This window comes from Aspergillus pseudonomiae, assembly GCF_009193645.1.
Source record: "Aspergillus pseudonomiae strain CBS 119388 unplaced genomic scaffold BDV37scaffold_8, whole genome shotgun sequence".
NCBI classification, from domain to species: Eukaryota; Fungi; Ascomycota; class Eurotiomycetes; order Eurotiales; family Aspergillaceae; genus Aspergillus; species Aspergillus pseudonomiae.
In genome coordinates, this window is record NW_022476000.1 from 1 (window position 1) to 16,366 (window position 16,366).

The 16,366-nt window shown below is 51.3% G+C and overlaps 6 protein-coding genes across 6 annotated transcripts; 3 read left to right on the forward strand and 3 right to left on the reverse strand.

Annotated features, from left to right (window-relative positions):
* BDV37DRAFT_239390 (uncharacterized protein) lies at positions 1–3,346 on the forward strand. Its single transcript, XM_032080957.1, has one exon. It carries the CDS (start codon positions 273–275, stop codon positions 2,928–2,930), a length of 2,658 nt encoding a protein of 885 aa, XP_031945233.1. The 5' UTR covers positions 1–272; the 3' UTR covers positions 2,931–3,346.
* An 11-nt stretch (positions 3,347–3,357) lies between these two features.
* BDV37DRAFT_239391 (uncharacterized protein) lies at positions 3,358–3,911 on the reverse strand. Its single transcript, XM_032080958.1, has one exon. The coding sequence runs from the start codon at positions 3,816–3,818 to the stop codon at positions 3,363–3,365; it is 456 nt and encodes a 151-aa protein (XP_031945234.1). The 5' UTR covers positions 3,819–3,911; the 3' UTR covers positions 3,358–3,362.
* A 168-nt stretch (positions 3,912–4,079) lies between these two features.
* BDV37DRAFT_268697 (MetAP 2-2) lies at positions 4,080–5,752 on the forward strand (the record flags this gene model as incomplete). Its single annotated transcript, XM_032084223.1, has 6 exons — positions 4,080–4,122; positions 4,182–4,969; positions 5,023–5,286; positions 5,341–5,505; positions 5,556–5,642; positions 5,696–5,752. 6 exons carry the CDS (start codon positions 4,080–4,082, stop codon positions 5,750–5,752), a joined length of 1,404 nt encoding a protein of 467 aa, XP_031945235.1.
* A 51-nt stretch (positions 5,753–5,803) lies between these two features.
* BDV37DRAFT_204772 (beta-lactamase/transpeptidase-like protein) lies at positions 5,804–7,968 on the reverse strand. Its single transcript, XM_032079904.1, has 2 exons — positions 7,485–7,968; positions 5,804–7,427 (listed from the first exon to the last, which is right to left on the reverse strand). The coding sequence occupies exons 1-2, from the start codon at positions 7,605–7,607 to the stop codon at positions 5,985–5,987; spliced, it is 1,566 nt and encodes a 521-aa protein (XP_031945236.1). The 5' UTR covers positions 7,608–7,968; the 3' UTR covers positions 5,804–5,984.
* Positions 7,969–7,985: 17 nt separating this feature from the next.
* BDV37DRAFT_239400 (putative C6 transcription factor (Leu3)) lies at positions 7,986–11,059 on the reverse strand. Its single transcript, XM_032080959.1, has 6 exons — positions 10,540–11,059; positions 10,015–10,466; positions 9,525–9,962; positions 9,196–9,461; positions 8,612–9,145; positions 7,986–8,554 (listed from the first exon to the last, which is right to left on the reverse strand). The coding sequence occupies exons 1-6, from the start codon at positions 10,735–10,737 to the stop codon at positions 8,247–8,249; spliced, it is 2,196 nt and encodes a 731-aa protein (XP_031945237.1). The 5' UTR covers positions 10,738–11,059; the 3' UTR covers positions 7,986–8,246.
* A 918-nt stretch (positions 11,060–11,977) lies between these two features.
* Positions 11,978–16,222, forward strand: BDV37DRAFT_279295 (uncharacterized protein; the record flags this gene model as incomplete). Its single annotated transcript, XM_032086304.1, has 6 exons — positions 11,978–12,455; positions 12,520–14,051; positions 14,128–14,357; positions 15,866–15,960; positions 16,023–16,028; positions 16,098–16,222. 6 exons carry the CDS (start codon positions 11,978–11,980, stop codon positions 16,220–16,222), a joined length of 2,466 nt encoding a protein of 821 aa, XP_031945238.1.
* Between the last annotated feature and the right edge of the window lie 144 nt (positions 16,223–16,366).

Below are 16,366 nucleotides of genomic sequence, written 5' to 3' on the forward strand. Positions count from 1 at the left end.
CTCTCTATTTTTTCTTCTTCTTCACATTGCTGTTGCCTTCGGTTGGACCGTAGTGTCGAAACTCGACCCTACGGATCGGATCGCCTTGCTTTCGCTATGCGACGCCAGCATTAACTCTCCTGGACCAATCTTATTCGAAACAGTCTTGGTATCATGATAATACACCCCGGCGGCCCCATAGTTTGGTAATAGTATTCCAGTTTTGCCAACAATCCGGTGACCAACAACGTTGTGATTTCCGGCTTACGGTGCAGTTGGGCTCTTCGGTCAACATGCCCGGCATTGCTGGCACGTCTCCCGCCTCACTAGAGCACTTGGGCCGGCCGCTCTTCAGGGCCCACAAGGCCCTTCCCCGAAGGCCAAATGGCGATCCAAGTGTACATGTCATCCACGCGTCTCCATCTGACCCCATCGTTGACACTTCAAATGGCGGTGCTCACGCAACGGCGCCCACCCTTCCTTTAACACCCCCTGGTGCTCCTCCAGATGAATCCCCAACTCCAACAGAGCGGGAAATACAAAAGCTCGCCTCGCCGCACTCCATGTCTGGAACAGTGACACCTTCAAAACCATCGCACCCACCAACCCCCGAAACAACGCCGCCTCAACTTCCTGCCACGACGCTTCGACCGGGATTTGGCGGTCAATTCCGGCAGGCTTCTTCCTCGTCGCGTGCGGAGTCTTTCCAAACAGCATGCGAAATGATCTCCGACGGTGAGACCGAGACCCCTCACCGGTCGTCCCCATCGTCGCGTCAGTCGACCAGGCAGAGGTCACTGCAAAAGAGTGTTCAATCAGAACCCAAGAATGCCAGGCCGGAAGATACCACATCTGTCGTTGACCACTCCGATGCCCTCTTATTAAAGCCATCCCGGTACGAAGGTATTAACGGGGAATGGGCAACGGAGAACACCGACAGATTTGCTGCATCGCGTCAGAGGCGTAGGCGCTCAAGGAACCATTCCTCCGATACTCCTACCGCAAACGTGCCGGAACAGCCTCAGAATACGTATAGCACGAGTGCGCGCGACCTGGAAGTCCCACGAACACGCGAGAGGAATGTACGCGTTCGAGTCCGGGATGCGCAGGACACCGGCGCCAGTCCATATCCAGAACAGTATTCTGAAAAGATTGACTGGAATACCCCAGAAGGCCGATCGGATTCCTGCAACAACGATGATTCTCGCCGATTCTCGGGCGTATCCACTTCCTCCACAATCGAGGTGATGATTGTTGACACACCCGAGCCGTATAAACCCTCCCTTCGCCATACAGAAAAGAGGGTTTCGCTGCGTTCGACCAGCTCTCCTATCACCAGGTCAGAACGTGGATCCCTAGTCTCGAACCCAGATTCGCAGCACCGCTTGATTCACAAGGCTGCTCGTATCTCAGAAAACGATCGCAGAAGTATCGCATCGGAGATATCCATCTCTGAGAGCTCAACTCAGGGTGGCCTTCGGCAGCAGGTGGAGGTCGTTCCGGTCGTGGTGATTCCGGAGCGGCATTCATCTTTAAAATCCTCAGCCTCGACCAGCAGAAAGCCATCCAACGCCAGCTCTCAGCCATCGAGCCGCCGAACACGGACAAGATCGGGGAGCAGACCCGAGTCGCTTGATCGTCCTCCTCAAAAGAGACGTACTGTGTCAAATTCAAGTGCGCCCGCCCATCAGGACACAGACTCCCGGGGTCGCAGCATTGGTCGGCCCATTATCCCTCCACGCAGCTCGTCATTATCCGCGCCGACCAGCCAGAATAACTCACGAGCCACATCCCTTACATCAGTGAGCTCGCGCAATTACCCGTCGGCGGTGGAGACCGAAAAGCAAAACCAGCAGCCGGAGCCACCGACGCCTGAGCCTATGAAGGCACCCCAAGTATGTGACCGAGCTGATGTACTGAAGACTCAATCTATTCTTATCGGGGTAGAGGACATGGCCAATCTACGCTCACCGTCAGGGGCTTTCACGCTAGGGTCAATCCCGTCGTCATCGCCAGGACTAGTGGAGATTAATGAAGCTACCCTGGTGCCTTTCTTTCCACACAACAATGAATCTCTACTGCTGGTCGACCCACAGCACCGGTCTGGACCTCAAGGGCTCGCAATTCGGGTGGAATTCCAAGGCAGTCCGGCAAAGCCAGAATTTCCTCAAAGTCCAGGACAGGGTGAGGTAGACTCCCCACTGCAGAACCCGCGCCAGCCACCGAATCCTCCAGTGTGTAAGATCAGTCCACCCACCCCGGTGAGTGAGGCAGATCGTGAGCCTGAAAGGGGCACGGGAAATGGGGAGACGGGCGAGCAGCCCCCTCGCCGATTCGGGTCAGTTCGACGTCCGTGGAAGCTCCGACCTCGTTCTGATTCCTTTAACTCCATCGCCCGATCATTCTCGGTGACGTCGGCGAAAAACCGCATGGCAGGGAAAGATATCGACGGCAAACTCCACCCGTTCTGGAGGCCTCGTCGGTTCTGGGAAGATACATCGGAATCTGAAGACCAGTCCCCTCGCGAACAGACTTTTCGTTCTCCCGCGTTGGAGGCCGACCAAGTCATTAGCAACTCGTTGGGGATGCCTCAACAGCGGGTTGTGTTTCAAGGGCCTCCGATTTCTCCTCGCAGTATTGACTCGAAACGGTCTTCCGATGAGGCGGCTTCCCGTCGCCAGGCCCGCGACAGTCTCGTGGGCAGTCGAGTATTCATGCCTGAGGCGTTATATTCGCAGACTTCTCTTCACCAGCGACGATATCGCTCCCTCTCATGGTGGCGATTGCGGCTTCGGTTTGGTTCCGTGCGCAGCTTCCGGAAGCGCTTGAGACGCAGCTGGCAGCAGCGTGCCGAGGGCAAGCGAGAGGCCCGACGTGAGGCACTGAAGCAGAGCATTGGTGAAGCTGTCCTCGTGGACTCCAGCACGCAGACGCGGAGTATGGTGCGGTAACTTTTACGATATGATCGATGATGCACGAGTAAGACCAGCACGACACGACCAATATGATGAATGACGACCACACATGAACGATCTATGTCTCTTTTCTTGTGCTTTATTTGTTATTTCCTTTAAGATGTTGATCTTTCTGTTGCAACTATATTGATGCTTGATGAGTCACGAATGATGGACCCACGGAACACGAGCTCCAGCACGATGATTATTCGGGCGCTGTGATACTTCGCAAGATGTGTGTTCTCTGTATCATACGCCTACTTTGATGAGATTATAAATTTGCCCTTTCCGAGACTTACAAGATAACAATACACAATCATAACAGATATATATATTGACTCACGTCCCTGGAACTCCGAACCCTATATAAAAGAAACATGAACAAACAAGCAAATATCAAAATGAAGATAGAGAAGATAGAAATGGAAATCACTTCCACCTCCCCATCCTCCCCCGAACAGCCATCTCTCCAAACTCCGCCTCCCTCGCCCTCTTCCTCCTCAACTCCTCCTCCTTCTCTTTCACGTAAACGTCTCCCTCCCCGACCCCTTCGCCCTCCCTCCGCAGCCGATCCACCGCCTTCACGTTCTCCCACAACGCCGGATCCAAGAACGGCTGCGGACGGGACGAGAAATCATACTCGACAGTCGTAGGCCGAGAGTTTAGCTCCACGTGCTGATTCTCTGAGTTAGACTTGGCCTTGGATTTGGATTTAGATTTGGATTCCGCCACGGTCGATGTGGACATAGAAGTTGATGTTGAACAAATACGTATCGGCGGGAATGTACCGGTCGTGTTAGAAAGGGTGGGGTTGTTGGGGACGGCAAGAGGCCGTCTGGAGGGGACTAGAAGTGTGGAAGACGGCCGTGTGGTCTGGAAAGCCATTCTATATATATATATCTCGATTCGAGACTAGGGATATGCTATTGTACAGTGGTGTTCATCTGGTGATAGACAGAGTAAGTAGTCTACTATAGGCCGGGTTCTCAGACACAGAACTGATGTCAAGGCAGATAGTAGATAAGCACTATACCCAAACAGGAACTAGCGGACGTCCGCTCGTACAACAACTGAAAATTGAAACTGCACCACGCCACTTCTCATCCACTGCAACCAGTTTTCAAAGATCCAGTTCTTCATGTCGAGATGGGCTCCAAAACATATGAAGGCGAGGGCCAGCGAGGCGGTAGTACGAACCAACCCTATCCCACGATCTTAGTAAGAGTTGTGCTTATTTATTCCTTGTAGATGATCCGTCCCACTCAATCAGTTCCAATTCTGCTGGCGGAGAGCCGCGAGGCGCTCATTTGTCCCGGGACGGCGACGGCAGTTTGGGGGATGGCGATGGGGACGACGGTGCCGATGGAGACGATAAGGCTGGCGCCGTTGCCGCCGCCTCACTGACCGAACAACAAGCTTCGTCGGAAACGACCAGCAAGAAGAAGAAGAAACGAAGAAAGCCCAAGAAGAAAGCCTCGGCGTTAAAGCAGTCCTCGCCGCCACGGGTCCCGTTGAGTGACCTTTTCCCCACGGGCCAGTTCCCGGTCGGCGAGATCCACGAGTATGGACCCGAGGGCACGGCTCGCACAACGGCCGAGGAAGCCCGATACCTGTCTCGGAACCATCTTCAGGATGACAGTGTCCTCAACGATTATCGCAAAGCAGCAGAGATACATCGTCAGGTCCGACACTGGACGCGGGAGAACGTTCGGCCTGGCCAGACGCTCACGGAGATTGCCGTGGGCATTGAGGATGGCGTGAGAGCGCTCCTGGACAATGCTGGCCTTGAGACTGGGCAGTGTCTCCAGTCCGGATTGGGATTCCCCACGGGGCTCGCGTTGAACGATTGTGTGGCGCATTACACGCCGAACCCGGGCCAAAAGGACATCGTCTTGCAAGCAAGCGATGTGATGAAGGTGGACTTTGGGGTCCATATCAATGGCTGGATAGTAGACAGTGCGTTTACAATGTCGTTTGACCCAACTTACGACAACCTCCTTGCCGCCGTGAAGGATGCTACGAACACCGGTATCAAGGTAGCAAAGAGCCCAGGTATCTCACAGGTTAGGGCGCAGCTAACGCTTTTTAGAATGCCGGGGTCGATGTCCGTATCAGCGATGTCAGTGCTGCCATCCAGGAGGCGATGGAAAGCTATGAGGTTGAAATCGGCGGCAAAGTGTACCCTGTGAAACCGGTGCGAGATCTTAGCGGGCATGATATCAAACGCTATCAGATTCACGGTGGGAAGTCAATTCCATTTGTGAAAAATTCCAGCCAAACAAAGATGGAAGAGGGGGAGATTTTTGCCATCGAAACGTTTGGCTCCACGGGCCGTGGCTCGACAGTGGAAGGCGTACGTTTCCCCTTGCTTGCTTGATATAGGTTTACGTGCTCACGAACATGCTAGTTTGGCGTCTATGGGTATGGAAAAGACCCGAACGCACCGAAGAGGGTGACATCCCCTCTCGCCTCGGCCAGATCTCTGTACAAGACGATCAATGAAAACTTCGGCTCGATTGTCTTCTGTCGCCGTTACCTTGAACGGCTTGGAGTTGAGCGCTACTTGGCCGGTGTACGTATTTATCAGCCTGTCGATCGGAAAGTGTGCTAATCCGGGAACAGATGAACAGTCTTGTAAACAATGGGATTGTAGAGCAATACGCGCCTCTGATGGATGTGAAGGGATCATACTCGGCACAGTTTGAACATGTGAGTAAGATCTGATACTGCTATGCGGAACCAGAGCTAATCGTGCTTTGCAGACTATCTTGTTGCGAGAGTCGTGCAAGGAAGTGATCAGCCGTGGAAATGACTATTGACATCTTTTTTGCGTGCAACATCCGTGGTATAGGGAGCTGCTCCCTTGGAATCATTCCTATGCTTGACGCCATCCAACATGGCCCATGCTCGACCCTCGTTTGCAATCTAGTTTGCTGGCCATTCAACATGGTACATTGTGCCGATTAGATAGTTCTAGTAGGGGCATTTGCTACTGACAATGTTTACGTTCTGCTCTTCCTCATATATTTATCCCATGAACCATGTAGAAAATCAATCCACCCTCCGAAACCAGATCAACTCCCCATCCATCGTCGGCTCCAGATCGACACCAACTTCTCTCACGCCCTCCGGACCAAGCCTGAACTCGGCGCGCACAACCTCATAATCGCGAGGATCCTTGTACCTCTCCTGCAACCTCGCCAACCAAAACTCCCCACTGACATGCTCCATCGCAACCATCATACTAAACTCCTGACTCCGGCGATCAGCAACGAGCGCCTTCCCCCCAACATCAAGCACCAAATCCATCGCCCCATACCCAGGATGCCAATAACCCCCCGTATACTCCCACACCTCCAACGCCGGCCGCAAAACAGGACAAGGCAAGACCGGGTAAATCCGTTCCCTCGCAGAAGCCAACTCCCTCCGCCGCCGCCTCTCCATCTTCTCCCTAATCACCACTCCCCAATCCACGCGCTCCCCCACCGGCGTGCCCAGCAACCCATCCAACAAATACATATACAAAACCTGCTGCATCTGGTTACTCGTCACCGTCGAATTGCCCATGACAACCAACCCCCAGTCCCGCCCAGGCAGAAACATCATCACAGACCCAAACCCCCCAATACTCCCCGTGTGCCACACAATCGTCTGCCCCCGGTAGGAATCCACCCGCCACCCGAGCGCGTATAGATGCGGCCCCGGGAACAGATTCGTCGCTCCAGTCATGGACACCACCCGCGGCGACACAAGCGCCGCATGTCCGGCCCGGCTTAACGGCCCGCTCTGGGCCATCATGTACCGGAGCCACTTCGCATAGTCCACTACGTTGCTGATCATGCATCCGGCGCCCGATAACTCCGCATACTCGGGGTGGTCTATCTCGACGAACCCTGGGGAAGAAGGAGAAGAAGAAGAAGAAGAAGAAGAAGCATCCCAGACATATGCGCCCGCCAGCTCATCCGGTCGACTGGCCACCGCATCACGGAGCGTCCAATACGTCGCGTCCATGTGGAGCGGAGCCCAGATTCTTTCCCGGAGGAAGACGCCCAAGTCGCGGCCGGTGAGGGTTTCGATCGCGTGCGAAACGGCCGTGTACATGAAGCTGTTGTACATGTATTTGGTGCGGATGGCGGCTGTCATGGGGAGATGGCGCAGTCTTCGGACCTCGTCTTTGGGGGTGCATGAGTTGTCGGGCCGGAAATGGTACGAGTGCTCTGGGAGGCCTGTTCGGTGGGAGAGGGCGTCTTCGAGGGTGATGTGTTGGGTGGCATAGGCGTCTGGGAGGACGAAGTCGGAGCGGATTAGGGATGAGAGAGGCGTTGTCCAGGTTAGGGGTTGGGGTTGTTGGGTGGTGGTGGTGGTGGTGGTGTTGGCGGCGTCGTCGATGAGGAGGGATAGGGCTGCTGCTGTGAAGGATTTGGTGGTGCTGGCTGTGTAGTAGAGGGTTTGTGGGGTGGCTGGCGTGTTGGGGTATTTGGATATGCCGTAGCCCTGGGTTTAAGTTATTTGGTTGGTTGATGTATACAGTGGTTGAGGATGTATATATACCTTAGTGAAGGTATCCGGTCCATCGATGATGGCGATTGACGTGCCTGGGACGTGCCATTCAGCTAGGAGGGCGTTGACGAGATCGTCGAATTCGGGCGTTAGGGGAGATGTTCCGCGTTGCATGCTTGTTATATGTCGGAGAAGAGAGGCTAAGTATAGGCTGGGTAGGATTGGGACTGGGGTCAGAGGGTATTGTACATTACTTATATGATGTCCTTTGAACTTCTAAAGAATAAGCACTAGTTCGTTAGGCTACCGGCGCAGTTATATTAAAGGGAAGGTAAGGTAGTATTTATGCATATAGATTCAGACCCTCCGCTAAGGATTAGTGCTTTTAGTACCATGGCTAAGCCTCGCCGAAGAACTGCTAGTGAAGTCTTGACGGGAGGTGCTGATCGGCCAACTTGGGTAAGCTTGGGTGTACTTAATATGACATGGTATTAATAGAGGTATCTCCATAGTTGGCACTGCTAATATCATACAAAATCTAACTGATCGTACCATGGATGCACCGCTATCTTGCATACAACTACTTTGTACGTCTCTCATTCAGCCGCCAATCTTGATAATCATCTCTTCGTTAATTGTTATCATCTGAAAATCGTCCAGGTCGGTAGTCTCGAAGAGTAGTAATGCATTATTCAAACAGTTCGACCAGACTCCTCGGGTATATATACAAATACACGCAGGATATGCAGTAAGCCAGCCTTAAAACGCCAGTAATCGTGACATGGTAGCAAAACAGATGATTGTAGGACAAGGCTATGCAATACCTTGAGCCTCCATCCCTGAAATCGTAGAATATGAGTATGGTAAATCGACCAGTCCATCCAGCAGCCAATTCAATGGGTCAAAAACTTCGTAATTGGGCTCCATGAGCCCGCTGGGGAGTCCCGGGACGCTGCTACCAGACTGGACACTCAAGGTGGCTTGCGGAAGCATGGGTGCAGGTGCCAGGCTAGGATCTCCACCAATACCAGGCGTCGAGTTGGAAGTATGTGCAGCCCCAACAGATGACGCTGCAGAAGACTCGGCGTTAGAGTCTGGGTTGGTCGGGTTCTTAAGGTAGGCTGCATTGCTGATTAGTCTCTGGTTACACAGCGCGTCTGCGCTTGAAGCAAACATACCTTCGAGGTTTCGACCTTTCGTCCGCGCGTCTTCTCGCCATCGCCACACCGAGTCGAAAAGAAGCGACATACTCATGCGACACCGGACTTTCAGCATCAAGGAATCGTCCATCTCGGAGTTGTCGGTGGACGGCTTGGGAGTTGGCGTACTCTGCAACCTCCACATCTGGGCTAGAACTTCGGCAAGCCGCTCCGGCAGATCATTACTAGACACTGACACTCCCCGGATAGCCCAAATAGTCCGGTTGAAAAGAGTCTTGGTATAATCCATGTTTATGTGAGCCGCAAAAAAGCTCGTGTCAAGCTTCAGCAGCGTACAGCCTGCCGCTACCATCATCTGGTAGATGTAATACGGCGTGTAGGAGAGTGCCGGCCCAACCTCCGTTTCCAGGTTCATCGCAGCCTCCAGGAATGTTCTGGTTGCAACATACAAAGAAAGAAGACGATCACGGTAGTCCTTCTCAGTAGTATCGTCGAAAAAGACCGACAAATGTAGGTGCAGGTTGGCAGCACGAAGATAAAGATCGGTGATACCTGGGCAGATTAGTATGTTTCTCAGTCAAGTCTCCATGGGTAAGGCTCACAATCATTCTGAGCCTTCAGCTGCGACTCGAGTTCATCGAAATCCCGAGAAAAGAACGAGATCAGCGTCGATCGTTCCTGGTCATTACACAGCCCAACAGGGTCCCGGTGGTTGATATAGAGTGCTCTGGTGACCTTGTCGCAGAGCTTTTCGATCTGAAGGCGCGCACGGATACCTTCCGGCAACTTGTAGTTTGGATCTAGTGACTCGCTTGAAAGGGTCCAGTCATACAAAGTGGACGGTGGCTGCCCATACCCGGTCGCAACCCTAGATGGCGCCTGTCAGGATAAAGATGGCCCCGGAGATTTAGAGCAATGAGTGAAGACATACCGTTGAGCAACAATATTGCAGATCGCCCACGTCCTCACTTTATCTTTCAGCTCTTCTTCAATAAGCTCCACTCTGAATTTACTGAAATCTTGAGCATATGACGGGCGGTGTAGACCGAGCTGCATGGCCACCTGCATCATCATTCCACAAAGCATAAAGGTGGGATCGGTCGAGGTGCTGCTCGTGGGGAATGGCCATGTACAAAGCAAGCAGAGCGCTTTCACGACATGATAGCTTTGTGGAATGTCTGCCAGCGTACTCCATACCAGTCGCGAAACGGGGCCAGCGAGGGAGTTTAAAAGGTGAGTATCGGGCTGATAACGCCGTGCTCCAACGCTAATAATAGTCCAGAAAAGTAAGGGTGACGCATTGTAATATTCATCAGGCGACTGTCCTCGTTCAAGGAATGGAAGAAAAGGATGATAAAACGTAAAATACCTGGCAGCATTAGGACATCTCCCCAAGGCACCATCTCGCAACCGAGACTTACAAATCAAATAATTCTGTCACCCTCTCCGGCACAACGACGACATCTTCTATCCGTTTAAAGTTGTGGCTCCCGTTCCTCATATAGTTAGAACTATCGAAGCCTGACCGTAGGTCTAAAAGCGATGCAACTGCTTCGTGGGAGCCCATATACTGATCGGCAGACATGCCAGAAGGCGTGTGATAAACGCCAGCCGGACTAACATGGCTAGAAGGCTCCTGTTTGGGAGTGTGTTGGGAAGATTGTATAGACGGTGGTTGTTGGGGCATGGACGTGGTAGCATTCGCCTGGACATTGGCAATCTGCTTCCTCAGCTCGATGATCTCCCTTTCCATCTCCGCATTGCGACTGCGCTTCCCGATTCTCTTGAAGTTGGACTCGATTTTGCAATCAAGTCTCAAGCGACGACAACGGGAACAGTCCATCCATGGGTCTTGAACTACATCGCAGCGCAACTGCCATACCCAAGTATGAATTAGTCTGACCCCTGAGGGCAACAGTGTAGTCTTGAATGGTTCAGGTGCTCACCTTCTGCTGACGACATTCGTTGCAGGCACGCTTCACAGGCTGCCTTTTCTTCTCCTCACGAAGCTCGTTGTCTTCCACGTCATCGACACTGCCAGGAGAACTGTCCAACCCCGCCATGGCGACAGTGCGCTTCCTGGCTGGTCCCACGCCATCGGGCCCGCCAGTAGCCGAAGCAGAAGGATGGCTGACACCTCCCATTACGGGACTGGTGGCAGCAGGAGCATTATTCCCTGCACTTGGCTCCAGAATTTCCCCCTGCAGGCTCCCGCCTCCGATTCCGCTGGGCAGTGCTCCGAGTGACGCCAGGCTGGTTGCGGGTGAGTCGACCGATAAAGCTCGGACGGCAGAAAAAAAAAAAGGTTTTGATGTGACTAGTCACCACACAATTTCCACACAAACCCAGGAAGGACAGATAATAATAAAACAATAGGCTAATGGTACAGGGAATAAATGTCACCCCAAATAGTAATATGGATTATTCAAACTACCGTTCGCCAACTCGGTTGACTGGATGATCAGGTCCCCTCAGCGATGGATGAGTAACAACAGTGGGGGGAGGCGATTGAGAAGCTGTCCGATCTCGCTCTCACGTGGTTGCCCGCCGCACGTGATGATAACGGAGGCTTAATGAGGAGGAGATATAGTCGGACAGTCCCTTGGTTCATGTTCATGTTCTACCCTCAAAGATCCAAGGGTGGACGCAGCACTCGACGGACTCGTGGTTTTTTCTGGTCTACCTTGTCATGGTTCAAGTGACTTGACAAGTTTATTTCATGTGAAAGAGCATATGAGCCGCATTCTTCCGCCTCGCCGCATTGTAGATCCCCCCATTCCGCATCTCCTGAGATCTTATTCTTATCACATACTTCCATGCCATGGTGGAACGCCGCTAGAACAACGGGTTTGTTAGCCGACCGTCGCTAGGAACCGCTTCGTATTGTCGTCAAATCCTACCCAGTTTGCTTGGGATCAACCCCCGAAGGCACCACACATCGTATTCCCGAGGCTGTGTCGCTCATTGCCCCATGATAGGCATTAAGCCTTGCACTGCCGCTAGGAGACCATCCCAATGGTTGCAGGTCATGGAAGGAAAAGCTTGTTGATCATTGCTGCAATGCCACACTAATGGGTTGCCCGACTTCTAGAAACAATGTCTCTCCGTGGATACAGAAGTGTTCTTCATAACCCTTTATGTTGGTATCCCTAATCTTTGATTCGCTCATCCGTGGATCATCGCCCCCATTTTACTGTTTGCCCGGCGACGCATCACTAAGCCATCTTCCAAATTCTTACATCACAGGGTTCTTATATATGAGTGTAAAGATTACGTATAAAGCAGCACGACTTCTTCAAAGCTGATCGAATACCTATTTATCTTTTTTTTTTCTCCCCGCAATATGATATCTCAAGTATATGAATCTTCAGTCGTTTAAGCAAGATGAAATCGTCTCCTTCCGAAAAGCTCACAGAAGACGTCGCGGAAGTTGAACCTCCAGCGTACGATCAGGTTGATGGGCCTCCCCTAGTAATACCGCCGTTGGACTTGTTCCAAACGGTTGGTCCGCCTGTTTGTTCGACAGTCACCCAAGACCAATGTATTGCTCATCTCAAGTTCTTAGCAGCACTCGCCGATCTACGCGATAACATAACTAACATCAACGGTCTATTCAATATCAATGATCCTGACCCAGATGTTTTTGGAGCTACTACACATGAGGCATTTGCTCGTGTCAAAGAAAAGCGATGGGCTGTGTACACAGCCAGGGCCGTCGACCGCTACACGACTTGGTGGCAGAAGTGTATTCAATCCCCTCGACGGTTTCTCAAGCGCCGTGACCTGGTAGACGACAGTTATGACTTAATTACCGAGCATGCGAAATCGTACAACTGGTCTCCAAAGGCAATGCCCCCTCTAGGTGAGTGAAGCCTTGGAGCGGCCTTGATAAACCATCGCAAGTTGCTGACAGGCTTCTCGATCAGATATTCTAATGGTGTGGCATGCACATATGCTGAACCCTAGGGTCTTTCTTGAAGATTGCATTCGGGGAGGTGCCATGGACTTGTGGACAGCCGGTTTCCCGTGGGAAATTATCAACTCCTGTATCGACGATCAAACCATGGAATACAACGCTGGAGAGGCAGCGTTAGCCCAATTTCAGCAGAAAACCGGTCTGCCCTGGGACAATCTAAAGTGTTCATCGAAGAAGCCCCTCACTTGTCCTGGCTGTAAGCACGAGCTGTCCGTGCCCTGGACCGAAGCTCAGATATCTTACCCATTCGATGAGGCATTTAACAGCTGCCGTGGCCTCGCAGATAAAAATTTCCAAACGACATGTCCAGTCTGTAACTTCCAAGTCACACACGAGACCCTAAAGATCGAGAAGTTTCGGAAAGATGTTAGGGCTTTTTGGGCTTCGGACGTGCCGATGCCGGGAACGTTCTACGATGTCAGGGGTGTGCCAAAAGCTGTCTCTGTCTCGACTCGAAAGACGAGGCAGTCCATATTCCCTAATCGCTTAATCAAGGCGATAGGCACCGGTCTCCTTTCGCAGACTGACCCAACGGACGATAACTGCAGGACAATGACGGCGTTACGCAATACGCTACAGTCTAGCATCATGAGCCGGGACACCATGCGAAAGGCCAACCCAGATTCAGTCATTCTCTCATTATGGCCAGAAGAGAAGGTGGCATTCCGTCGGATGATGGCTCGCTATTGGGATAATCACAGTCCCTTCGCTATTGACCTGGTTGGTGCTGTCATTCGACAAGGGACTTTTGTTCAAAAGATGGACAATATCGATTGGCTTCACTCGCCTACCGTGAAAGCAACCATGGACCGTTTGATCAGAAAATATGAAGTTTTCTTCGAAATCATGGCTCGGAACCCACGCAACATGGCTGTCCCAACTCTGGATGTCGATCTCGCCTGGCATACCCATCAACTGTCGCCTTCAAGGTACTTTGACTATTCCATCTTTACAACACGGCAACACACCAGGATTGCGAAATTTATTGATCACGACGATAAAGTCGCAGAAACTAAACTTTCGGATGGATTCGAATGGACTAGCAAAATGTACAAGAAGCTCACCAAAGGTGATATCTACAGCGAGTGCACTTGCTGGTACTGTGAGGCTATTCGAGCTCCGGATCTCAGCGACGGCATCTTTGTCTCCCCGTCAACCTCCCGAGCACGTGAAGCGGCCGCCAATCTCCACAATCGGCCAGATATATCTTCGAATCCGGACAAGAACCCCCATATCTCCGCGCACAGTGCTGTCCCAGCGGAAACAAAGAAGACACGGTCTGGCTTGAATCCTCGACATGTGAAGTACTTGAAGCTTCAAAGCAACTACGAAAAGGCACGTCGTCGTGCAGAGAAGCGAGACCGCAAACAAGGCAACAAGGAACAGGACCGTGCTTCAGACGCCAGTCTTTATGCGCTTCCCATGGCATACGGTTATCCGATATATGTGCCATACTACGCCCCGTACGTGGCTGACCCTTGCGTGCACTCCAATGCGTATGCTTCAAATCCAGGCTGTATGAGCTTCGTCTCCGGGGCCCATGGCAACTGTGCTGCAGGGACCTGCGGAGGCAGTGTTGCAGCAGGCGGGTGTGGTGGGATGGGAGGGGGGTGTGCCGGTGGGTGTGCTGGCGGGGCGGGCGGAGCAGCAGGCGGCTGTGGATCAGGAGGTGGTAGTGCAGGGTGCGGCGGGAGCAGCAGTGGGGGAGGCGGAGGCGGAGGCTGTGGTGGCGGGGGAGGAGGAGGAGGAGGCTGTGGCGGAGGGGGTTGCTGAAGAGATTCTAGGCCTGTATACTTGCTTTCGAATTATGGTTGTGTATTTCGAGCGTGTTTGGAAATCGTTGCTTGTGAACTTTATACTCGATACCATGAATTAATACGATTTTGAATAATGACTACTGGAAAAAGAGGCTTTTATTTTCGTAGCTAACGAAACTTGAACTTAAGAATAACATGCGAATCAGACAATCAAAATGCTCTATCTAGAGTAATACCATCTCAGATCAATGAAAAGAAACGCAGAAGTTAGTGAACCGGCATAGTCACATCATCAACAAGTCTGCAAAACTTCGCTCACCTCTATACTTGAGTACACCAGCCGTACCTGGGTTTCAACCTCGTCTGGGGTTATGTCCAGAAGATGAGCCAAAACAGTGTGATGATTATATACCCAACTCCTTGGACTGGCAGTCGCATGCCAGCTTCACCCCGATTATATGACATATTCTTTCCAAGCCTCTATATCAAGATAAGAAACACGTAGCCGAGCTCCGGGGTATTATAGCTACTATAGTATGTATTCGAATCTAATATGAGTATCTGGGAAATTGAAAGCTGAAGTCCAACGGATCAATCCCTTCAGCAACAATACGGCCGAGTAGCTGGATATCACCTAGGGCTCTCTCTACTTTTACGTGGTCAGGTTAGTGTTGTACTCTCTTAATATTCATACTAATAGCAGTCCTTGATATGTATCTAGAGGTTTAGAATGTATTTTTGAAAATTCTTCCAGTGAATATAGGTAGAGGATTGCGCTTGTCCTAAGCGTCCAAAGATATACATATCCCAATTGCTCATCTATCTATCACCAGTGTGCACTTCCAGTAATCACCGTAGTATATTCAGTTTGAAATGTATCTAGAGTGAACACCAAATTCATCTTTGGTTTCGTAGAGACTGAAGTTCTGCCTAGTATGCATGGTAAAAAAAAATTCTCCGATACGCATCAATGCATCGATGGACCACGATCAAATCCCCCCGATAAGGTAAAGGCACGGGCCGCCAAACCCAATCAGGGCGCCGCTAAACCTGACCTACAAGACACAGGTATCAATCTGCATCACTCAGGGCAAACTTCAAAATATAACGAAATCCCCTGGAGAAATAGTGCATAACGTCATCTATGTGATGTGCATCTGCAACACTACCCTACTACGCATCCATGGCCAATAACAGCCGGCAATGGTTGCCAAGGCCCAAGGTCGATCCATCGTAGAATGCATCTATTGCTGCATTCGGAAATCAAACTAGGACTGCAACCTCTGGGGGAAAGTATGTCATTCCACGGTTACGATGTCGCAGAGTTGCATCGACAGAAGTTATATACGTAACCAGTAGGTTATACTGGTTGTCTTTGTCTGGGTTGGTCCTCTGGTCCCCTGGATATATAAACCGTCGGGTAGCTGGGTGAAGACTCTTCCATATCTTGTTTACCTATACCTCTGTTCTCGAATATACTTCTTCAGTCGGTATGTATCTCACTTAGTCATACATGCAGTTCTGATGGTAAATTGACAGACCACAATTGCCACCAGAAAACAGAATGGACATTAATAAGCTCAAGAAGGGTCTCAACGACACCACTGAATCCGCAAAGGATCAAATCAATAAACGTATGTACAAACCTGAAGATTCTTTTTGGTGTATAGGGACGATTTAACTAACGAATACACAGTCTACGGTAAGTAACGAATTTAAAACTTACGCTTTGTTCTGCTCTACTCCACTACATGATGCTCATACGCAGTAGAAAAACCAGGCGAGACCGCAAACGATGCTTTGAACAAGGGCAAAGAACAGGCTGCCTCTGCTGCTGACAACGCCAAGGCGGCCTTGGACAAGGCTCTGGGCAAAGGAGAGAACAACAACGCTTGAAAGGGTCGACATTTAATCAGGTAACATGGTTGGGCTTCCATCCTACTGTTTGTGCAAAGACCCGCTACGGTAGGAATGGTTAGATAAACAACATAAGCCATTTGAAGTAATTCATGTTTCCTTGCAAAGGCCACTTTTAAGTGA